Below are 25,404 nucleotides of genomic sequence, written 5' to 3'. Positions count from 1 at the left end.
TATCATACAGGCAGAAAATGTGTATTGAAAACCTACTTTTTCTTTTTCTTGTAACCTGAAACAGTTTAGAGAAATTAGACTATTTTTGAATTATATTATCCATCCTACAATATCACAGAATCACAGAACTGGAAGGGACCTCAAGAGATCAAGGCAACCCTAAGTATTATCTAGACCAGTGGTCTCCAACCTTTTTAAGCCCAGGATCACTTTTTGAATTTAAGAGCAACCCAGGATCTACCCCGCTCCTTCCCCAAAACCCCGCCCCACTCACTCCATCCAGCCCCTCCATCACTTGCTCTCCCCCACGCCCACTCACTTCTACCGGGCTGGGGTAGGGGGTGCAGGCTCTGGACTGGAGCTGAGGGGTTCGCAGTGTGGGAGGGGACTCTGGGCTGAGCCTGGGGCAGGGGGTTGGGGTACAGGAGGGGGTGAGAGGTGCAAGCTCTGGGAGGTAGTTGGGGTGCAGGCTCTGGGAGGGAGTTGGGGTGCAGGAGGGGGCTCTGGACTGGGGAAGAGTGTTGGGGTGCAGGAGGGGGTGCAGGGTGCTGGCTCTGGGAGGGGGTCGGGGTGGGGCAGAGTATTGGGGTGCAGGAGTGGGTGTGGGTGCTGGCTCTGGGAAGAGGGTCAGGGCTGGGGCTTGGGTGCAGAAGGGGATTCGGGGTGCAGGAGGGTGTATGGGATGCTGGCTCCAGGAGGGGGCTCAGGGCTGGTCTGGGGTGCAGGCTCTGGGATGGGGCTCAGGTGCAGCCTCCTGCTAGGCAGCACTTACCTCCAGCAGCTCCCAGTCAGTGGTGCAGTGTGCCTGCCGCTAAGGCAGGCTCCCTGCCTACCCCGGCCCCACGCCGATCCCGGAAGAGGCCAAAGCGCCCCTGTGGCCCCTAGGGAGGTGGGGTGGAGTGGCACGTGGCTCCGCACGCTGCCCCTCTATGAAAGCACCATCCCTGTACCTCCTCTTGGCCAAAGCTCTCCGTTCCCAGCCAATGGGAACTGTGGGGGAGGTGCTTGCATGCAGGAGCAGCGCTCAGAGGGAGACCCTGCCCCCCTGATCCTGGGGCTGGGCTGGCCGCTTCCGGGTGCAGCGTGGGGCCAAGGCAGGCAGGGAGCCTGCCTTAGCGGCAGCTCCGCTGTGCCACCGGAAATCTCAATCGACTGGGAGATCCTCTAGGATCGACCAGTCAATCGTGATTGACCGGTTGGTGACCACTGATCTAGACCATCCCTGTCTAATCTGCTTTTAAAAATCTCCAATGACAGAGATTCCACAACCTCCCTAGGCAATTTATTCCAGTGCTTCACCACCCTGACAATTAGGAAGTTTTTCCTAATTTCTAACCGAAACTGCCCCTGCTGAAATTTAATCCCATTGCTTCTTGTCCTATCCTCGGAGGTTAAAGAGAACAATTTTTCTCCCTCCTCTTTGTAACAACCTTTTATGTACTTGAAAACTGTTATGGTCACCCTCAGTCTTCTCTTCTCTGGACTAAACAACACTATTATTTCAATATTACCTCACAGGTCATGTTTTCTAGACCTTTAATCATTTTTTTCCCCCCTCATCTCTGGACTTTTTCTAATTTGTCCCCATCTTTCCTGAAATGTGGAGCCCAAAACTGGACACACTACTCCAGTTGAGGCCTAATTAGTGTTGAGTAGAGCATAGGGATGTAAAATACTAAATGGTCAAACAGTTAAAACATTAGTCTTACTGGTTAACCGACCTTAACCATTAGCTCCCAGCCCCGGGCCAGCTGCATGGGCCGGCGAGGGCCAGCCCTAGCCATGCCGGGGCTGCAGAGGCCTCAGCCCCTCTCCCTTTAATCAGTTATCCGTTTAAATGATATAATTGTAATAGTTTAAACGGTTAACTTTTTAAACGGATACTTACATCTCTAGCAGAACAGAAGAATTACTTCTTGTGTCCTGCTTACAACCCTCCTGTGAAGATAGCCCAGAATGATGTTTGCTTTTTTTACAACAGTTTTCCACTATCGACTCATATTTAACTTGTGATCCACTATGACCCTCAGATCCCTTGCTGCAGTACTCCTTCCTAGGCAGTCATTTCCCATTTTGTATGTGTGCTACTGATTGTTCCTTCCTCAGTGGAGTACTTTGCATTTGTCCTTATTGGATTTCATCCTATTTACTTCAGATCATTTCTCTAGTTTGTCCAGATCATTTTGAATTTTAATCCTATCCTCCAAAGCACTTTCAACCCCTCCCAGCTTGGTACTGTCTGCAAACTTTATAAGTATAGTCTCTATGCCATTATCTAAATCACTGATGAAGATACTGAATGGAACCAAAGGACCAATCTGTGCAGGACCCCACTCAATATGCCCTATCAGTGTGAACCACTGATAACTCCATGAATGGTTTTTCAACCAGTTATGCACCCAACTTATAGTAGCTCCATCTAGGTTGAATTTCCCTAGTTTGTTTATGAGAAGGTCATGCAAGATAGTATCAAAAGCCTTACTAAAGTCAAGATATACTACATGTACCACTTCCCTCCTTACCACAAGGCATGTTACCCTGTCAAAGAAAGCTTTTGACACGATTTGTTCTTCACAAATCCATGTTATTATTTATCACCTTATTATCTTCTAGGTGTCTGCTAACTGATTGCTTAATTATTTGCTCCATAATCTTTCCGGGTACTGAAGTTAAGATGATTGGTCTGTAATTCCCCGGGTTGTCCTTATTCCCCTTTTTATAGATGGGCACTATATTTGCCCTTTTCCGGTCCTCTGGAATCTCACCCATGTGAGATAATGTACCACCTTATGATTAGGTACATTATAAAATGTCAATAGTTTGTGGGTTAATTGTTCATTTGCAGATAACACCTTATCCACATTTTTATGGTCCATGCCTTTTGTCATAGGACAGATTACTGCAATGTACCATAATGGGGCTGGCCCTTGAAAGCCACCTGGATTGCTTCAGCTGGTGCAGATTGCTGCTGCCCATTTTTGTGAGCATCTAACACTTCCATACTCTAAACTGATTCCACATTTGATTTCAGGTGCAATATAAAGTAATGGTTATAATCTAAAGCCAATTACTTAATTTTCTGCCTCTCTCCCCAAAATCTATTATGACAATCAGATCAGATGGCAATTGGTTGGACGGTGCAACAAAACTATAACTGGCAGCAGGGACCTCATCTACAGAATTTGCTCCATCTAGTGGTTTATCAGAGCTAGAGTATGGTGCTTTCCTTACTAAAGTTCAAGGCATATTTAAATAAGGCTTTTATATAAAACTGAGGGACAGATCCTCAACTAATATAAATTTCCATAGCATCATTCTGTAAAAGATTCAGGGGCAGATTCTTAGCTGATGCTAATTGTCAAGAGTTCTATAGATTTAATCCTCTATGGAGCAGTGAGATAGCTCCTTGAGTGAATGCACTTTAGCTTTTGTCCAAAATAGGAGGCTTGAACTCACTAGGAAGACTGTATTTTGATTGCATATTTTTAAAACTATGAGGTACTCAGACATTATAGTGATGGGCAGCCCTATAACATATACACAGTACAAATAAAGGTTACTTACATCTGACAATTTTGTAAGATATTTCTCAAAGCGTTGTAAGTTCAGATGCCCACTTTCATTAATGTAGCCTATTGGGGAAAATATCGTGTATGTATGTAAAGTCTTACATTGAAATGTTTCTAAAACTCACTTAAAGTTCTGTGTGCAATAATACCCCCTTTTTTAGGCACCCAATAAAATCTTCTCCAATAAAACTGCAAAGGTTTCTAACACATCATATACACTCTGCTGACGATGCCAATCAAATCTAACAGCAACAAAATTAAATATCCTTACTTTCAAATAACTGAAGTTAATGTACATTCTAAAACTCTTCATAATAATTTGTTAACTGTTGACCAATTAGTGCATATAGGATTGAAACTGAACATTCCCACCTGAATATTGTCCCACTGAAGCCTAGACACTACAATTTTTCATATTTTAGTTTCCACAAGCAGGCCATAGAAAACTCCTTCTCTTCACCCATTACCCCATCCAGTTTTCTCCATCCACGGTCCCACTGGAGGCCTGAAACACCATTAACCCTCTGCAATTTCTTAATATTTTAAAGATGCTATGCTATACTTTCTTTGTTCTCCCAATTCAGATTGGATACAATACTCTCATCTAAAGTCTACGTATTTACGTGTGGTTTCTCCATGCTACCCACTAAACATATAATCTCAAAAACTACAGTTTATAGATCGACTTTATAACTTGTGACAGCCACATTGGAAAAAGTAAATATAGCTCTCCCATAAAAACTAATCTTGAAAATAATAAGATATCAGTAATAAAACTGATATATCATGTAAGCATTCTGGGGCGAGTGACAAAAAGTTTTGGTAGCTCACAGATTTATCGGTGAGAAAGCAATATGAGACGTCACCCATATCATTGTGGTCTTTGCCCCTTACCATCATTTTCCTGTATCTTTTTTTTATTCTTGCCAGGTCAATAGCAACAAACAGTAATGCTGTGAAAAAGTGTTAATACCCATGGAACCAGATTCAAAAAGACATTGACTAGATCACACTTCAGCAAGTGCTATGAAACAATACTGTAATACCAGTAAGGTCTATATAGGCAACACTTCAGTTTAACCTTTCCTTTGATTTCTGTTCCAGAACTATAAGTATGTTTCTCTTTAAATATTTTTTTAAAACTACTTACCTCCAAGTTCTGGCAGGATAGCCATGTATGTTTTATAAAGTAGCGGCAGCGCATCATGATTAATATGTAAATGAGGTAGGTGAGGAATAAAGTCATTGCCTACAAGAAACCCCATTAAGATCCAATCATCTATTATCCTTTCAATGTCATATTGAAAGGAAATCTTGACCTAAAAAAATAAGAAAATCTTTATGATCAAGTTTGTATACAAAGTTGTAACATCTTTTGCCCATGGTTTCATTAATACTTACTTTTACTGGTGAAAATTCATAGTCAATATATTCTCTCATTAATGACAAGTGCAGTAAGTGAAATGTGGTTTCTTCTGGGGCACATGCTCTGAAAATTATTCAAACCATGAAATCAACTATTTATAAATATTTCTGAAGTGTGTATATAATAGTCCACTATAGTTATCCAAAAATAAGTACTCAGCTATTATCTATTTTGCTGCATTGCTAAAGATTATGACGTCTGAGTACTTGTTGTCAGGAGCAAATAAATACTAATGGCATTTTACAAAGACTCTGCTTCAATAATATAATTTTGCCTTACTGGCTACTCAGGAAGTGTTCTAAAAAGCAGCAGAGATTCAGACTCTAATCCAGCAAATTACACTCTTGCTAAATTTTAAGCATGTGAATACTGTCAGGGACTTCAAAATTAAGCACATAAGTGTTTGAAGAAGTCTGCTTTTCAGAAAATGGAGATGCTCAGTTTGGAAAAGTAAGTGTGGTCCAGTGGATTCAGCACAGGTATGGTAATTGGGAATTCCTGCGCTCTAATCCTGGCTATGACATTGACTCAGTATATGATTTGTGTCTCAACTTTCCCACTAGTAAAATGTGAAAAATCTTTATTTACCTACTTTGAAGATTCGATAAGATTAACTAGATAATACCTGTGAAGTGCTCTGAATATTAGAAGGGTTCATAACTTATAAGTATTAATATTGCTGGGGATCCCCTGTCATGGACAAGCCTGTGTATGCACCCATACACACACTGCTGATTTTGGCCTGGGAGTAGGCTATGAATATAAAATACCCTCCCTCTGAAGTTTATCTGGGTGAAAGCCAATCCTGTGCAAGGTTGGTGAACTGGGCCCTATGCAACACCGAAATTCCATGTTAAGGGAATAAATGCATAAGGACTTCAGACAGTCAGGAAGGTGTTTTTTCTTTTCCTTCTCCTCAATGTATTTTGGTTGGGCTTTGGGCTTGTTTGGTCTCCTTCCTCTGTAATATCAGAAATGACCACAGCAGGAAATGGGATGCTGGACAGGGTAGGCTAGTACTTTAAGGTTGCACCAAGCATTCTCTCTCAGGTGCTAATCTGGGTGATTCTTGCTCACGTGCTCAGGGTCTAGCTGATCATCATATGTGGGGTCAGGAAGGAATTTTCCCCCAGACCAGTTTGGCAGCGATCTTTGGGATTTTTCTCCTTCCTCTGCAGCAAGGGTGCAGGTCACTTGCTGGGATCATCTGGATAAATCCCACTTAATCAATTCTGTGTCATTGTGGGGGCCTTGGTGCACCTCAGTCCCTCCTATTCTCTGCCTGTGATACACAACTGTTTAGTCTCCTGTGGGCTGTAATACCTTGGTTTCATTTTGGTTGCTGGGTTTAGTGTGTGAGTGCTGGAGCCTGTGATATACTGGAGGTCAGACTACATGATCTGGGGTCCCTTCTGGCCTTAAACTTTATAAGGCCTGGTCTAGTCCTTTTGCACTTGAGTTTATTTTGGGTTCTTGGCTAGAGCACATCAATAAGAGCTATGTATCTCTTTAGGCACTTACATGGCTCTCATCACCATAGTATCTGAGAGCTTTCCTGTACATACAAGATAGACTGTTCTCTCTCTCTCTGTCTCCTGCCCACCCTGCCCCTTTCCTACCACCAAGAACTTCAGGACCTGTTTACATGGGGACAGTGATCAGAATAGCTTCCCGTGTGGACACTTAAATCAGAAGAAGGCCCCATCTTCTGGGATTAACCTTTATCTGTAGATTAAAGGAAATTGGGAAAAGGTACTCCTACACTCTGGAATAAGAATGTCCAGAGGGGAGCTATTCTGGAATAGTTTATTCCTCAATTGCCATTCTGGTCAATTTCCCCATGTAGACAAGTCCTTTGTGGTTTGTTTTTGGTTTTTTTAATGAATGAATCTATAAGAACAAGAACAATCTATTGTGGGAAATAGAATCAGTACAGTGTGAGATGCCTGCCCTAGGGAACAAAGCCAGAGGCACAATGTGGTGCACTATAGCTCTCAGGATTTTCTGGCCGTTCAGTTGTTATTAGGTTCCACAAGCACCAAATTTCAGACTTTTTTTCTAATTGCTGAGTCAGGCAAATAGAAAAGATTTATATAAACATAAATATTAATATTTATAAAAGAAATTTATCAGGGTTTATAATATTCATTCATAATCAAATTAAAATAAAACAATTACCTGACTGATTAAATATGCAGTCATTTAAAGAAAACATTCTAAACAACCTGCATCTTTTGGATCTCCTTTCTTCCTATAAATAAGATTTTTAGAAGCAGTTTACCTCTGGGATTTTTTGCCACCAAACCGGACTTCTTCTCTTAAGAGTGAGAAATGTGACTCATGACTTGTTAATCCAAGCATAATCTGTGGAAATAAGAAATTAAGAAGGGGTTTAATATTATTCAAGAAGTGACCAGTGTCAGTATATTTCCATGCTCAGTGGTTCCGCATTGTAAATTTTTAGTTTGCCATAAATGTAAAGTTTTTTGTTTAATAATCTTGTTTGTTTTATAGTCATATATTCTGACAAAATATTGAATAGATGCTCAAGTCACAGACATAATAGCCTTTTGTCATTATGAGTATAAAATATATTTGCACATACCAAGTCAGCATCTAAACCATATAGACAGTGTCTTGTGTTTGGATCATAATCAGGCTTTGTTTTCTCTGATCGAATAAATTCCATAATTTTATGCTCTCCTTCACCTGGTGTCTAAATGCAAAAATAAAACAATTCAGTAAACACTATTCTGCAAAATACTATTTTTTTAAAAAAATTCAGTAATATAAACACAATAACCTCGTGGCCTGATAAGTAGACAGTTACGCCATGCCAGGATTTGTCTGTGGAAATCTTCATATTTACAAAATACTTCAGATGTTCGTGCAACCTGGCCATGAAATCAGTCCCTAGTAACAGAAATCTATAAGTTACATCTTCTGATACACTGTCATTTTAACAGTTATTTAAAATTCCATTTATACATTTATGAGGGATATTAGTGATTAGTGATAGAAAAAACAATTTATTTTTGCAAAGTGTGGCAGGTGTACTTTTGAAGAGTTTTCAGGTTTTAAATACTAAATTTAGGTGGGATTTTCAAAAGTGCCCGAGTGATTTAGCAGAACGAATCCTATTGAAAAATCAGATGAAAGAAAGGCAAAATGAGTAATCACAGTAATTCTCCTGTAAGTAACCAGCACATTTTCCTACCTGGTGTAATACAATTGGAGTCAAACCTGGCTTCTGTAGGGAGAACTTCTCCTTTTTCTAAAGCCTTTTTTATTTTGTCCTCTGCTTCTTTTGCGGACCTAAAAAAAACATTGCATTTTACAGCATTGTATGTACACTATTTTTTCCTCAAAAAGTTAAATTTAGAGTTACATCTTAAAGTAAATAAAAAAGGAAATGTAACTCTTAGTCCGTATTTTAATTTTGCTTTTAGTGTGCATAGAAAATGGAGAAGCTGTTTTGAATTTTCTACAGTAAGGATAAGATGTATGCTGCACATATACCTGTAGTATATACAGGGCTCAAAAGACCATTTGGGGGCCAACGGGAGGAAAAGAGAACCAGCTGGCAGCAGATAAATGGCAAGCGTCAAATTACTGACTAAGCTAATCTTTCCCCCTCAGAATTAAAGGACACTGTCCTCAAATTATTTTCTCTTCTCTCTCTTCATTTTTATCTTGATGCTTTCCTCCCCACCCCCATCCGTTTTCCTTTACATTTTTTCCTGATATAGAACACTTTAACCTCTGTGGCCACTCAGTAAAAAATTTAAGGGTGGCAATTTTGTAACAGAAAAGCTTCAAAAACGCACTCCAACTAGAAACTGCTGAGGTTGAATTAATATGCAAACTAGATACCATTAACTTGGGTTTGAATAGAGACTGGGAGTGGCTGGGTCATTACACATATTGAATCTATTTCCTTAAATATCCTCACACCTTCTTGTCAACTGTCTAAATGGGCCATCTTGATTATTACTACAAAAGTTTTTTTCTCCTGCTGATAATAGCTCATCTTAACTAATTAGCCTCTCACAGTTTGTATGGTAACTTCCAACTTATCTGTATGTGTGTATATATATATATCTTACTATATGTTCCATTCTATGCATCCGATGAAGTGAGCTGTAGTTCACGAAAGCTTATGCTCTAATAAATTTGTTAGTCTCTAAGGTGCCACAAGTACTCCTATTTTTTCCTGATATTATTTCATCCTTTTTTTAATGTTTTAATTTTTCTTTAAAACCCTCTGGCTTTCTTATTTGTTCTTTCCATATTTATTTTTTTATCCACAAATATTCTCTCTCATCTCCTCCTCAACCCCATGCCAATCTTGCCTATTGCCCCACCAGTTGTTTTTCTTGTCCTCCCAGTGGCCCCCAAATGGTCTCCCCACATCTCCAAGCCCCGGGATTCCTTCTTTTCCCTGACTAGTGACAACAATGAGAGGCAGGTGAAACCTGAAGAGAAACAATTTACAGTGAATAGAAAAGGAGGACTTGTGGCACCTTAGAGACTAACCAATTTATTAGAGCATAAGCTTTCGTGAGCTACAGCTCACTTCCTCAGATGCATATCGTGGAAACTGCAGCAGGCTTTATATATACACAGAGAATATGAAACAATACCTATTCCCACCCCACTGTCCTGCTGGTAATAGCTTATCTAAAGTGATTTCCAGCACAAATCCAGGTTTTCTCACCCTCCACCCCCCCACACAAATTCACTCTCCTGCTGGTGATAGCCCATCCAAAGTGACAACTCTTTACACAATGTTTACATAAATTTACATGTAAATTACATTCACAATTTACAGTGAATGGAACTCCCCATAGCACTCACTGGTGAAGAAAAGGAAGTACTGTAGCATTAGTTGTTCAGAACAAAAAGAGGAAATGGCCAGCCCTATCTCCAACTTCCAGTATACGCTGTCAATGTGGCTGCTGTCCCCAAAGTTCACAAAAGCTGCGAGGGCAAGCAGTAAACATCAAGATTTTAATGATCTCCACTGTATATGATCTAGATGTAAACTACATTATTTAGCTAGCCTGATGGCCAATGTTACTAGAGACTAGAGTTTTATTCTCAAACCTCAGTCTCTTTCCCTCCTCCATACTGCGCTGTCAAGGGAAACTTCACTATAGAGTGACCACAAAGGCCTCTTTAGAGATGGCATTCACAGATTCCAAAAGCAGCCCTATTACTGCTTCTTTGCACAGTGATAAACTGGAATATGTAGATTTATAGAAAAATAGTCTTAAAGATGGAAAAAGAAGCAGCACCTATAACTGCTGTTCCCAAAAGATACATGCTGTGCTAGATCATCATTCTTGGGTCCATGCTCCTTTGAATGACCAAGGCACAAATTTTACAAACTCAAAGTTCTAAGCCAGGGGTTCTCAAACTGTGGGTCGTGACTCCAAAGTGGGTCGTGATTCTGTTTTAATGGGGTCGCGGTCCTGTTTTAATGGCATTAGACTTGCTGTGGCTTGGGGCTGAAGCAAAAGCCTGAGTCCCACCACGTGGGGCCAAAGCCGAAGTTTGAGAGCTTCAACCCTGGGTGGTGGGGCTCAGGCTTTGGCTTCAGCCCTGGGCAACAGAGATCAGGTTACAGGCCCACAGAGGTTACAGGGCAGTGGGGCTTGGACTTTGCTCCTCCCTCCTTCGTGCAGTAATTTTTGTTGTCAGAAGGGGGTTGCAATGCAATGAAGTTGGAGAACCCCTGTTCTAAGCCACTGGTTCCAACTGGAGATGATTTATACTAGCCTCTGCAGTGCTGTACAAACTGCAAGTTCACTTCAAAGACAAAAGACGAAAAGTACTCCCCGGTGTACCGGTCTTTTTCAAATGCACTGGCAAAAGATCCTCAATTCTGATTTATGACTGACCAGTTATTATTTAACAAAACCCAAACAATGCTATAGTCAAAAGCATCATAATTTAAAACTATGTATTTCATACTTATTTCAATTTTTAAACTTAAAAAAATCTCATAAAAATGTGCTGTTCTATTTATAAACAGGGCAACATTAAAATGTTTTCACCTAAAACGTCTCCCACGCTGCTGGTTCATTTTTGCTCTTGGAGCCACTCCATCAACTGCCATGAAGAAAACTTTTCTTGGTTTAATAATGCGAAATAATACTTCCAAATAGTGAAAAATATCAGCGAAGATCTTATCATCTGAGATTCTGAAGTGAACATCATCATCATTAGGGTGTGAACACTGATGGATGATACCATTCATATCCAGGTACAAGTTGTCAAATTCTGGAATCTAGAAAAAAGTTACATATAATACTGGGATATCAAGTTAACAGCACCTATCAATCACAGACCTAGAAAAAGTTCCCTTTCTTCAGTGATAGCGGAAACAACAGAAGTTCCCTCCAAGGGAGGAAAAGCACAGCAGGACCTGAGCTGTGTGAACCATGGGGTTTTCCTGGGGACTGGTTGTAAACACAGGTTTCAGAGTAACAGCCGTGTTAGTCTGTATTCGCAAAAAGAAAAGGAGTACTTGTGGCACCTTAGAGACTAACCAATTTATTTGAGCATGAGCTTTCGTGAGCTACAGCACACTTCATTGAGCATGAGCTTTCGTGAGCTACAGCTCACTTCATCGGATGCATCCGATGAAGTGTGCTGTAGCTCACGAAAGCTCATGCTCAAATAAATTGGTTAGTCTCTAAGGTGCCACAAGTACTCCTTTTCTTGTTGTAAACACAGGGGTTGGAACATTGATTGAGTCCAGTGGAGTATATCAGAAGGAAAAAGCTCCCAGAAAACCAGCAGACAATGAAAAATATGTAGAGACCATGGCCTTGAGTAGGAGCAGAGACAGAATTCCTTGGGCACGGGACTCTCTGGAAAAGGCAGGCTTGCAAAATGTGAGCAAGGAAGCTGTCTGCCATTTGTTCCTACTGTTTCCAGGAAAATGGCACTTTCTGTACATTCTTTGTAAATAAACAGAACTGCACCAAAGAAATATCTTGTTCGTATAAATAGTGCAACACGGCTCCAAATATTGGCTAACTGTTTGGGCCAAGGGGTAACAGTACCATCATATTTTTTTCCAAAAAACACAACACAGACAAGGCCAGTTTGTAAGAAAACATATACCCATTCTGTACACATGTACTGCTTGATTTGTAAGTACTCCTGATCATAAGAGTCCCCTGGCAGTTTCAGTAGGACAGTTTCCTTACTTCCTGTGATGACCTGTTGTGTTACTGCTGAACCATCCTCTCACCTGGGCCAAATAACTTCTAGGGGAACATTTCTGGGTTTATGTTTATAATCCAGAGTTCTAGATTTAGGAGAAGCAGAGTATTGGGGATTATGGAGGAAAGGAAGAGGTAGAGGCAGGATTAAGACAGAGCTAATACATCTCTAATCTCTAGCAATACCTAGCGGCTTGTTGGGTATGGAGCTCAATCTGCAATGTATTAGAATACAGCTGATGCACGGTGCTCAGTAATTATTTTTCTGCACTTCCTGGAATGGCATTTAGTCTCTCTAATAAAGGAACTAATTTTGTGGTCTGAATAAAACTGCATGCCCAAAGTCCGTCACATCCACACAGACACCAGCTTTCTAGTTCCAAGGATGGTGTGTTGCATTGAAAGCACTCTAAAAAGCTACAAAACAGAAAGTTACTCACCTTGCAGTAACTAAAGTTCTACGAGATGTGTGTCCCGTGCGTGCTCCACTCTAGGTGTTGGTACGTCCCGGCACCTTTGAGCGGAGATTTTCAGTAGCAGTCCCTGGTCGGGACGCACGTGCTCAGTTGGTATCTCCCATCTTGTTGGAATCTTCCTGAGTGTGTGCGTCCCACACCCTCCTCAGTTCCTTCTCTACCGTGGAGAAATCATACTAATACTCCAAAATAGAAGGGAGGAGGGCGGGGAGTGGAACATCCACAGGGACACACATCTCAAAGAACTTCAGTTACTGTAAGGTGAGTGACTTTCTCTTATTCTTCAAGTGCTGCCCTGTGGGTGCTCCACTCTAGGTGAATGTGTAGCAGTACCCACTATGATCAGTGGGACTTTGAAGATGTGGCAGTGAGTACTGTATGGCCTGCTATGGTGTATGCTGTGGTATCTTGCGTGATAGCATAGTGTTTGGCAAACATGTGTTCAGATGACCATGTAGCCACTTTACAGATGTCAGGAATGGGTACATTATGTAAGAAGGCAACCGATGTCGACATAGCTCGAGTGGAATGAGTTCTAATACCTTGGGTGGTTGAATATTTTGAGTGCAGTAACAGGATCTGATACAGTCAGAGATCCACTTGGACAGAAGTGGTTTAGAGATAGCGGTACCTTTCGATCTTTCAGTAATGGAGACAAAGAGTTGTGGGGACTTACGAAATGGCTTAGTCCTGTCTAAATAAAAGGCAATTGCTCACCTGATGTCGAGAGTATGCAGGGTTGCCTTGTGCAGAGTCTTGTGAGGTTTGGGATAGAAAGCAGGTAAGTATATTGGTTGGTTAAGGTGGAAGATGGATACCACCTTAGGGAGAAATTTAGCATGTGGTCTCAGAGTGACTTTGTCTTTGGAGAAGATCGTGTAGGGAGGATGGGCCATCAGGGCGCTTATTTCTCCTACTCTCCTTGCTGATGGTATTGCAACTAAGAAAGCTACCTTCATGGACAAATGAAAAAGAGATGAGGTAGCCAAGGGCTTAAATGGAGGATTCATGAGACCATGAAGAACGAGGTTAAGATTCCATGTAGCTGCCGTTGGGTAAATTTCAGGGCAGAGATTTTGCAGGCCCGTGAGAAATCGTTTTATGGTGGGGTGGGTAAAGAGTAAGTAACCTTCTACCAAATCATGGACCGTAGTAAACACCGCCAGGTGTACTTTGATGGAGTTGAGCAAGAGTCCATCCTGTTTTAATTGCAGAAAGTAGTCCAGGACTTTAGGGAGGGTCACCGTGTTGGGTGTTAAGAGATTAAGAGAGCACCAGAGGGCAAAACGCTTCCACTTCTGCAGGTAAGTTTTACGAGTAAAGTCTTTTCTACTATGCAGGAGGATGTATTGGACTTGCTCGGAACAGGCTAGTTCATGGGTTTGGAACCATGAAGGAACCAGGCTGTCAGGTGGAGCTTTTGGAGCTGGGGGTGAAGGACCCCTCCGTTGTCCTGGGAAAGGAGATCTGGCCTGCTGGGGAGAGTCCATGGATGACAGGAGGACAGGCAGAGCAGGTAAGGATACCACATCTGTCTCGGCCAAGCCGGGGCAATAAGTATGTCCCACTCAGGAGCAAAACAGGCGACATTTTCGATTCTGGGTTGTGGCAAAGAGGTCTATTGACGCAGTGCCCTTGAGGGAGAAGAGCTGTTGAAGTATTGCGGGGTGAAGTTCCCATTCGTGTTCTGTCAAGAAGTGCCTGCTGAGTGTGTCGGCAGTAGCGTTGTGGCAGCCAGGCAGGTAGGAAGCAATGATTTCTATTTGATGTTGTATGCACCAATTCCATAGTCGGATGGCTTCCATGCATAGGGAATGTTATCAGGCTCCCCCTTGTCTGTTGATGTAGAACATACATGCTATGTTGTCTGTTAAGACCTGAATAGATTTGTTCTTTATGAGGGGAAGAAACTGAAGGCATGCTCGCCTCACTGCTCTGAGCTCCAAGAGATTTACGTGTAGGCTCATCTCTGATGTGGACCATCGGTCTTGTGCCCTGTGTCCCCCATAGATGCGCTCCCCAACTGATTAGGGAAGTGTCCGTGGTGAGCATGAGCATTGGGGATCGTTGCTGGAAGGAAACCCCCGTGCAGAGGTTTTCTGGTCTTGTCCACCAATGTAGGGAAGCTAGAACATTGGGGGGAGGAGGAGTTAGCAGCATCCCTAAGGTGTGTCTGTTGGGTTTGAAGTTGAGCCAGCCCTGAAGACATCTCATGTGTAGCCTGGTGTACTGGACCATGAAGGTGGTGGCTGCCATGTGACCAAGGAGCTGTAGACAGATTCTTGCCTGTGTCCTGGGACAAATAGAGAGCGTGCATATAAGCTGCGTGATAGCGAGGAATCTGTGATTGGGAGCGAGGCTCTGCTTCGGATTGAGTCCAGATGAGCTCCAATGAACTCGATCTGTTATGTAGGAGTCAGGGTGGATTTTTGGAGGTTTATTTGGAGGTGAAGGCTGTGAAAGAGGGAGATGGCGAAATAGATAGCTTGAAGTGTCTTGCCATAGGAGTTGCCCTTGATGAGGCAATTGTCCAGGTAGGGGAAAAATGTGATCCCATGTCTGTGGAGGTGAGCCATGACCACGGTCAGAGTTTTAGAAAAGACTCTCGGTGCTGTGGAGAGTTCAAAAGGAAGAACTCTGTATTGAAAATGGTCATGACTGATTGTGAATCGTAGGCAGTGTCCGTGAGCTGGATGAATTGATATATGAAAATAAGTGTCCTGTAGGTCGAGGGCTGTGAACCAGTCCCCTTGATCCAGTGCAGGAATTATTGTGCCCAGTGTGACCATCTTGAATTTTTGTATCCTCAAGAATTTGTTCAGACGGCATAGGTCTAGTATAGGCCTCCATCCCCCGGTCTTTTTCTGGGTCAGGAAGTAATGGGAGTAGAACCCTTTCCCTCGATGTTGTGTCAGCACAGGTTCCACTGCACCTAGTTGTAGAAGGGGGACCACTTCTGCGCGAAGTAAGTGTTCATGAGAGGGGTCCCTGAAGAGGGACGGGGAAGGGTAGGAGTGTAGGATATAAATGGGATAGAGTAACTGAACTATTTCGGGGACCCAGTGGTCCTGTGTAATCCGCTGCCAGGCATGTTGGAAACTCTGGAGGCGGTAGCCAAATGGGCAAGTAGGCAGTGGAATCAAGGGGTGGTCGTGCAGACCCTTGACCAACGTTTCAAAATTGTTTATTCCCCAATGGGTGGGAGGTGGTTGCTTGAGCTTGATTTTGTCTGCGCTTAGGGGGTCTAGCGCGATTCCTAGTTATGTCGTATGGTTTGGGTTGAAGCTGATAATACTGTTGTGTGCGTGGTCTTTGGTAGGATTGGTATTGTTGTCTCCTGGGAAGAGATGGGTGAATGCCTAGGGTGCGCAGTGTCACTCTAGAATCTTTCATGGTGTGAAGGAGTTCATTGTTTTTTGTGGAAAAAAGTTTAATCTTTATCAAAGGGGAGGTCCTCCACTTTGGTCTGCAGATCTTTAGGGATGCCGGATGCAGAGAGCCATGAAGATCTGCGCATAACCACAGCAGTTGCAGTAGTACAGGCTGCTGTGTCCCCCGTGTCTAGAGATGCTTGTAGGGCAGTTCTGGGAATCAGTTGGCCTGCAATCAGGATTGATTTGAAGTCTGCTCTGCTATCCTCTGGAATGTAGGAGACAAATTCAAAACGTTTATTGTAATTATCGAAGTTGTAGCTGGCGAGGAGGGCAGAATAGTTCGCAATTCTGAATTGTAGAGTGGAGGATGAATAAACCTTGCAACCCAAGACATCAAGGTGTTTAAGCTCCTTGTCTTGTGGGGTGGGCCGATATTGTGGCTGTTTCGTCCTTTGTGCGACTGCATCCAGGACAAGAGAGTTCAGTTGTGGATGAGAAAATAGGAAGTCAGAGTCCTTAGCAGGAACATAATATTTACATTCGGCCTTTTTGCAAGTTGGTAATAAAGAAGCTGGAGTTTGCCAGAGTGTGTCAGTTGGTTCCAGGAGTGCTTCGTTTATGGGGAGCGCGATCTTTGAGGGCGCAGATGGTTGAAGGATTCTGAGGAGTCTGTGTTGTGTCTCCTGAACCTCTTCTAAGGGGATGTTTTGACTGAGTGCCACCCTCCTGAACAGGGGCGGCGAGTTACATGGGCCCGTGGTGCCCGAGCTCCAGCAATATTCAGGGCTGGGGGGCCCAGCTCCACCAATGTTTGGAGCCGGGTCTCTCCCCCGGCCCTGCCTAGAGTGTGCTCCTGCCTGCCGCCCCCCGACGCGCCTCCCCCAGGCCCTAGAGCGTCCCACCTGCCAAGGAGTGTCCCTGCCTGATTAAAAGTGGGTAGGTGCCCTGCCACTCCATGCTGCTCTCCGTTGGCTGCGCTGCGGCCTAAGGCTAGGCTACAGCACAAGAGCAAGCTGAGGCAGCTGGCTGCTGCTGCACCAGAGTAGGGGAAGAGGTACACATATGATTGGCAGCCTTCTCTGTCTCCAGCACCCACCAAGAGGAGACGCAGGAACAGACCTCTGGACCTCACTCACCTGAGCAGCTGCTGGAGCTTCCTTTAGTGTCTGACCCTGTGATCCTGCCCCTAACCTCAGCCTGCAGCCCCGGTGCAAGGGGCAGGCCTCCCTCCCACCCCCGCCCCGGCCAAGAGGCTACAGTGTGGGACAGCAGGCTGCAGCAGGGGAGGAAGCCACATGTGATGGCAGCCCCCTCACCTCCAGCACCCACCCACCACAGGGGAGGTGAGGGGGCTTCCTGGACCTGAGCAGCTGAGGCTTGGGTGAGTGTTGTGACACCCTGCATGCCCCCCTGGCCAGTCACTGCTTCTGCCCCACGCTGGGCATGGGGCAGCCCTACCCCCCACCCCCAGTGAGGCTATGGTGAGGGGCAGCAGCAGTGGGGGAAAGGGTTGGGGGGAGTCCTCCTCTCTGGCCCTCACCCTGGGGCAGCCTGTCTGCACCCCAAGCTCCTCACCCCAAGCCCTGTGCCCCCAGCCAGGGCCCTCACTCCCTCTGCCCCAGCCCTGAGCCCCCTCCTGCACCCCTGCCCCATCCCAGACCCCCCACCCAAACTCCCTCCCAGAGCACATCCCCCACACCCACTCCTCCTGTCCCAGCCCAGACCTCACACCACAACTCCCTCCCAGAGCCTACACCCTACACCCAAACGCCTTCCCACAGCCCACCCCTTGCCCCAGCCTAGAGCCCGCACCCAAACACCTCCCCACTCCCACACCCAAACTTCCTCCCAGACCCTTAAGGAGGTGCGGTGGTGGGGCATGACTTGGACTCATTCTGGGCACCACCAAAAATTATACAAACCTGCTGCCCCTGCTCCTGAAAAGTTCTTGAAATTGTTTACAGTCGTCCACGTTCTGTGGAGGCAGAGGGAAGAGGGCTCCGTCTGGGACTGATGGAGAGTTAGGGGTCGATGAGTCAGGATATGGTGCGTAGCTCACATTCTCAGGAAGGGGTTCAGGTACTCTAGAAGTGGACGGAGCTGGAGATCGAGGCACAGAAGGAACTAGTGGTTTGGTGGAAGAGGTCTGAGGATGAGTGGTAGGAGGATGTGGGCAAGGGCACCACTGAGGCCAAGGCATAGGGTAGGAGAACCCAGGTGCTGCCCACGGGGGGGCGGGGGGGAGAGTAGGGAAACTGAGGCTGGTGGCTGTGAGCCATGACCTGATGTGGAAGAGGTTCTGGTGGAGGATGAGAGGCAGGTGGAGAGAACTCCGCCTGCTACTGTATATCGAGTTCGCTGTCAGTAAAGGTAGCCAGTTCAGGTGGGGAGAGCGGCTGTTCAGAAAGTGAGTCCTGTGTATTCAGGAACGGGGAGTTAGGCTCAGGTGGTACTGAGAGGTCACACTGAGTGAGAAACTGTTGCTCCTGCTCCCTGGGCTGTGCTGAGCCTGCTTTGTGCTCTAGCTTGTTATCAAGTGAAAGTGAAAGCATCAGCGGTGCCGCAGAGCGCTTGGAGGTGCCCTGCAGGGGGTCCGCTGCTGGTGCCGGGGTGGGAGGCAGGCTTGGTGCTGACGTTCTTCTCGGCTCCGGGGAAGAGCATGCTGTCGGCACCGTGACTAGTTTTGGTGCCAAACGGACCAGTGCCACAGAAACCTTCCCTGTGCGGGAGGTCGGGTTCCTGCCTCTGCACTCTGCGGGAGCCGTGGCTGTGGCGTTAGAAAAGGCTGAGGCACCTGCCTTTGGCGCTGTCAGCACAGAGGGTAAGGATCTTGCAGGAGCCCCTTTACCCTTGTTAACGTCTCTCATTTGAGACTGTTGTGCTTCTTGCCTCTGCTCCAGAGAGGGTGAAGCAATGCTCCCAACTGGTTCGGATCTGGCTGGGAAGCGTGTGGGAGCAAGTTTAACTTTCCCTGTCTCCAAAAGCAGCTGGAGGGACTTTTCCATTAGAAGCATTTAAGCCACAGGTCCCTGTCACGCCGAGCTCTTGACTTGAGGCTTGTACAGTGGAGGCGCTTTGCGGGGACGTGAGTTTCCCCGAGGCACTTCACACAACGTGAGTGCCCATCCGACCGTGGCATGGAGTCCTGACAGGAAACACACTTTTTGAATCCTGAAGCCCCTGGCATTATGAATTAGAAATGGCAGGGGAGAGTGTCTCAGCAGGAGACAAGGCTGAAGCGAAAAAATTTGGGGTTTTTGGTTCTTTTTTTTTTTAACTAAGTAACTAACTATGTAACTACACTAAAGGAAGGGAAACAACGGGGATGTAACTAATAACTATTTCTATGTTCTTTGTTACTGTTTCCTAAGATACCAGGGAAGAAAAGTAGCACTGCCCCGAGTCCCATCTTCAGCCGAGGACGGTTGAGAAGGAACTAGGAGGGTGAGGGACGCACGCACTCAGGAAGATTCCAACAAGACAGGAGATACCAACTGAGAGCATGCGTCCCAACCAGGCACTGCTATTGAACATTTCCGATCAACGGCGCCGGACGCACCGACATCTAGAGTGGAGCACCCACAGGGACAGCACTCGAAACAGAACCTTGGTGATCCACATGCGCTTTTCACATGAAGCAGACATATGGAAGAGTAGCAGATGACATTTTCTACATATGAAGATGCATGCTGTGATGAACTTTATAAATAATCTTCTGTGTTTTACATAGAAACTGCCCTTTATGCCCTCTCTCTTCTATCATGTTTTTGGCAAGAGCAAACAGAAGAAGAAACAACGTAGCCTTGTCCGGTAGTGCCCCCTCCCTGCTTCTTCAAACAAAACTAACCCTTGCTTCTTTCTTCAGTATTTGAATAGCTGGCCCAGTATTTTACATCCTTCTAGTATTCTCACCTATGTACTCTTCTGAATATAAAAGAACCACCGAGGAAAAGTATGTCTCACCTTCACATATATTTAAACTTTGCGTATAACTCCTAGTATTCTGAATTTGTTAAATTTCTTTGCTTTCAGATCTAAAATTGAACATTCATCTCTGATAAACATCACCAAACCGCTTTAGTTTTCCACAGTAATTCCTTCCATGCTACCACTGTTCTGGCCTGATTCTCTCCTCTCTTACCCAAATTTTACACCAATATTACTCCTTCAACTTCAACAGAGTTGCTCCTGACTGACACCAACAAGAGAAGAGAATCAGGCCTTCATGTTTAATGATTTCTATCTGCACACAATACCTCCTCATTCTCTACTAAAATACTGTAAACACAGGATAGCAAGTAGACTAGCAAGCTGCTGGACTGTAGCCAATATAAAATAGTGAAACATGTCCAGTCTGAATTCAATTTCATAATACTATTTGTAATTAAATGTTAGTATACAAATTATCCTACATCTTTTTGCAATAGTGGGAAGAACACTTTACAATATTAATTTAGGCAAACATGTATTTGTACAACGTGTAAAGGACAAAAATGTGAATCGTTCCAAGAAATAAACAGAACAGTTTCTCCTTATAGTGATTAACTGAATGGAAAAAAAAAATCACACGGTACTTGCCAATTATTTAAAAGATACGCAGAATATTCTCTACTTCCAACTATGGCATAGTTAACATGACATCATTCTGCCTCCCACAGAATGTTTTTAGTTTGAGAGTTCAAAAGGAAGTAGCAGCAGTAAAAACAAAATCAAACAACATTAACACTAAAAATTTTATTGCTGTGATAGTAAAAGAGGATAAAATAAATTTTATGATTCAGTTAGACTTTGGAGGTCTTCCACAACAAGACTAACTCAGTCAACCTGTCCACACTTGGTAATGCATGAAGCCTGAGCAAATTCAATACAGAGAACGCCAAATTATTGATTACTAAAGCCCTAAATGTTCTGATCACCAAAAATTAATGCTCCATCTTGCTCCAGTTCTTGGCTTTGCACTCAGCCAACTGATCACCAGAAACTGTCAATCTGCAGAAGGCATCTCCCCTTCAGGTTCCAGAAAATAGATGAAGGGTGGACATTTCATAAATCAGTCTCTCTGCCAGATTCAAAAAGACCAAAACACAGTCTCTCTGGATATAAGGAATTCTGGGGGTACTAAAAGTTAATTTTCTTTCCTTGAACAGCATGGAATTATCTCTTGGTTGAATGATGGATAAAATACTCAAAGTTTTCCTTTATTCCTACTCTTTTCCATGTAAAGAGCCTTAAGATTGGTGGTAAAGTTATATAGAGTGAATCAGCCTATGAAAGTTGACTCCCACAAAGAATCAATCTCCTAACCTTACAAAAAAGCCCACAGAGTCTCAAACTGCTGACATCAACAAGGATCCCCAGGCTGTAAAGGACTGTATTTCCACAACCACCTTTATCTTGTGATGGTGCTTTGCAGGCTGGCTCCACAAAGGAAGGGGTGGGTGAGCAGGTAGGTTCAGCTAGTCCCTTTCCCTATTCCATCTGGTTCTGCTAGCAGTGGCTGTTGCTGAGTTTCTATTCTAGGAGGACACTCAGGCTTTCATAAAGGATATCAGATGATAAATTCTACACACTGCTATGAATATGAATAACCCTAGTAATTAAGAGCACTAAGTGGAGACTGCTTCTTTTTGTTCAGCGAGACTATAGTTAAAAGCAACATCCCTGACACTGAAAAAAACATGGTACAAACATCAGTTATAAATAACCAGAATGACTAGATTACACGGGGCACTGTGCTAACATTTCCAAGTTTTCATGCATTAGTCTGTTGCCAACTGTGCCCACATATCTATTCAGGGGACACCATCACAGGGCCTAATAACATCAGCCACACTATCAGAGGCTCGTTCACCCGCATATCCACCAATGTGATATATGCCATCATGTTCCAGCAATGTCCCGCTGCCATGTACATTGGTCAAACTGGACAGTCTCTACGTAAAAGAATAAATGGACACAAATCAGATGTCAAGAATTATAACATTCATAAACCAGTCGGAGAACACTTCAATCTCTCTGGTCACGCGATTACAGACATGGAAGTTGCGATATTACAACAGAAAAACTTCAAAACCAGACTCCAGCGAGAGACTGCTGAATTGGAATTCATTTGCAAAGTGGATACAATTAACTTCGGGTATGTCTACACTACGGAATAAGGTCGAATTTATAGAAGTCGTTTTTTAGAAATCGGTTTTATATATTCGAGTGTGTGTGTCCCCACAGAAAATGCTCTAAGTGCATTAAGTGCATTAACTCGGTGGAGCGCTTCCACAGTACCAAGGCTAGAGTCGACTTCCGGAGCGTTGCACTGTGGGTAGCTATCCCACAGTTCCTGCAGTCTCCGCTGCCCATTGGAATTCTGGGTTGAGATCCCAATGCCTGATGGGGCTAAAACATTGTCGCAGGTGGTTCTGGGTACATATCGTCAGGCCCCCGTTCCCTCCCTCCCTCCGTGAAAGCAAGGGCAGACAATCGTTTCGCGCCTTTTTTCCAGAGTTACCTGTGCAGACGCCATACCACGGCAAGCATGGAGCCCGCTCAGGTAACCGTCACCCTATGTCTCCTGGGTGCTGGCAGACGCGGTACGGCATTGCTACACAGTAGCAGCAACCCCTTGCCTTGTGGCAGCAGACGGTACAGTACGACTGGTAGCCGTCATCGTCATGTCCGAGGTGCTCCTGGCCACGTTGGCTGGGAGAGCCTGGGCAGACATGGGCGCAGGGACTAAATTTGGAGTGACTTGACCAGGTCATTCTCTTTAGTTCTGCAGTCAGTCCTATTGAACCGTCTTATGGTGAGCGGGCAGGCGATACGGACTGCTAGCAGTCGTACTGTACCACCTTCTGCCAAGCAGCCATGAGATGTGGATGGCATGCAGTCCTTCTGCACCGTCTGCCGCCAGCCAAAGATGTAAAAGGTAGATGGAGTGGGTCAAAACAAGAAATAGACCAGATTTGTTTTGTACTCATTTGCCTCCTCCCCTGTCTAGGGGACTCATTCCTCTAGGTCACACTGCAGTCACTCACAGAGAAGGTGCAGCGAGGTAAATCTAGCCATGTATCAATCAGAGGCCAGGCTAACCTCCTTGTTCCAATAAGAACGATAACTTAGGTGCACAATTTCTTATTGGAATCCTCCGTGAAGTCCTGCCTGAAATACTCCTTGATGTACAGACACCTCCTTTGTTGATTTTAGCTCCCTGAAGCCAACCCCGTAAGCCGTGTCGTCAGTCGCCCCTCCCTCCGTCAGAGCAACGGCAGACAATCGTTCCGCGCCTTTTTTCTGTGAGGACGCCATACCAAGGCAAGCATGGAGGCCACTCAACTCACTTTGGCAATTAGGAGCACATTAAACACCACACGCATTATCCAGCAGCATATGCAGCACCAGAACCTGGCAAAGCAATACCGGGCGAGGAGGCGACGTCAGCGCGGTCACGTGAGTGATCAGGACATGGACACAGATTTCTCTGAAAGCATGGACCCTGCCAATGCATGCATCATGGTGCTAATGGGGCAGGTTCATGCTGTGGAACGATGATTCTGGGCTCGGGAAACAAGCACAGATTGGTGGGACCACATAGTGTTGCAGGTCTGGGATGATTCCCAGTGGCTGCGAAACTTTCGCATGCGTAAGGGCACTTTCATGGAACTTTGTGACTTGCTTTCCCCTGCCCTGAGGCGCATGAATACCAAGATGAGAGCAGCCCTCACAGTTGAGAAGCGAGTGGCGATAGCCCTGTGGAAGCTTGCAACGCCAGACAGCTACCTGTCAGTTGGGAATCAATTTGGAGTGGGCAAATCTACTGTTGGGGCTGCTGTGATGCAAGTAGCCCACGCAATCAAAGATCTGCTGATATCAAGGGTAGTGACCCTGGGAAATGTGCAGGTCATAGTGGATGGCTTTGCTGCAATGGGATTCCCTAACTGTGGTGGGTCCATAGACGGAACCCATATCCCTATCTTGGCACCGGAGCACCAAACCGCCGAGTACATAAACCGCAAGGGGTACTTTTCGATAGTGCTGCAAGCTCTGGTGGATCACAAGGGATGTTTCACCAACATCAACGTGAGATGGCCGGGAAAGGTGCATGATGCTCGCATCTTCAGGAACTCTGGTCTGTTTCAAAAGCTGCAGGAAGGGACTTTATTCCCAGACCAGAAAATAACTGTTGGGGATGTTGAAATGCCTAAATGTATCCTTGGGGACCCAGCCTACCCCTTAATGCCATGGCTCATGAAGCCGTACACAGGCAGCCTGGACAGTAGTCAGGAGCTGTTCAACTACAGGCTGAGCAAGTGCAGAATGGTGGTAGAATGTGCATTTGGATGTTTAAAGGCGCGCTGGCGCAGTTTACTGACTCGCTTAGACCTCAGCAAAACCAATATTCCCACTGTTATTACTGCTTGCTGTGTGCTCCACAATATCTGTGAGAGTAAGGGGGAGACGTTTATGGCAGGGTGGGAGGTTGAGGCAAATCGCCTGGCTGCTGGTTACGCGCAGCCAGACACCAGGGCCGTTAGAAGAGCACAGGAGGGCGCGGTACGCATCAGAGAAGCTTTGAAAACCAGTTTCATGACTGGCCAGGCTACGGTGTGAAAGTTCTGTTTGTTTCTCCTTGATGAACCCCCCCCGCCCCTTGGTTCACTCTACTTCCCTGTAAGCTAACCACCCGCCCGTCCTCCCTTCAATCACCGCTTGCAGAGGCAATAAAGTCATTGTTGCTTCACATTCATGCATTCTTTATTCATTCATCACACAAATAGGGGGATGACTACCAAGGTAGCCCAGGAGGGGTGGTGGAGGAGGGAAGGAAAATGCCACACAGCACTTTAAGCACAGCACTTTAAAAGTTTACAACTTTAAAATTTATTGAATGACAGCCTTCTTTTTTTTGGGCAATCCTCTGTGGTGGAGTGGCTGGTTGGCCGGAGGCCCCCCCACCGCGTTCTTGGGCGTCTGGGTGTGGAGGCTATGGAACTTGGGGAGGAGGGCGGTTGGTTACAGAGGGGCTGCAGTGGCAGTCTGTGCTCCAGCTGCCTTTGCTGCAGCTCAACCATACACTGGAGCATACTGGTTTGGTCCTGCAGCAGCCTCAGCATTGAATCCTGCCTCCTCTCATCATGCTGCCGCCACATTTGAGCTTCAGCCCTGTCTTCAGCCCGCCACTTACTCTCTTCAGCCCGCCACTTACTCTCTTCAGCCCGCCACCTCTCTTCCCGGTCATTTTGTGCTTTCCTGCACTCTGACATTATTTGCCTCCACGCATTCGTCTGTGCTCTGTCAGTGTGGGAGGACAGCATGAGCTCGGAGAACATTTCA

General features: G+C 45.1%; 1 protein-coding gene across 2 annotated transcripts in view; it reads right to left on the bottom strand.

The window, feature by feature from the left end:
- The window catches only part of XRN1 (5'-3' exoribonuclease 1), a 79,000-nt gene that overhangs the window by 48,111 nt on the left and 5,485 nt on the right, over positions 1-25,404 (bottom strand). For both annotated transcript variants that reach the window (XM_084638704.1, XM_084638705.1), the window contains exons 2-9: positions 11,055-11,287; positions 8,213-8,310; positions 7,799-7,908; positions 7,601-7,711; positions 7,277-7,359; positions 4,971-5,058; positions 4,720-4,888; positions 3,565-3,632 (exon numbers count right to left, since the gene is read on the bottom strand). In XM_084638704.1, coding sequence (XP_084494830.1) covers positions 3,565-3,632; positions 4,720-4,888; positions 4,971-5,058; positions 7,277-7,359; positions 7,601-7,711; positions 7,799-7,908; positions 8,213-8,310; positions 11,055-11,287 — 960 coding nt within the window. The remainder of the gene's footprint in view (positions 1-3,564; positions 3,633-4,719; positions 4,889-4,970; positions 5,059-7,276; positions 7,360-7,600; positions 7,712-7,798; positions 7,909-8,212; positions 8,311-11,054; positions 11,288-25,404) is intronic.

This window comes from Lepidochelys olivacea (genome assembly GCF_965140295.1).
Source record: "Lepidochelys olivacea isolate rLepOli2 genome assembly, chromosome: 9".
NCBI classification, from domain to species: Eukaryota; Metazoa; Chordata; order Testudines; family Cheloniidae; genus Lepidochelys; species Lepidochelys olivacea.
This window is presented reverse-complemented; position numbering and strand designations above follow the sequence as displayed.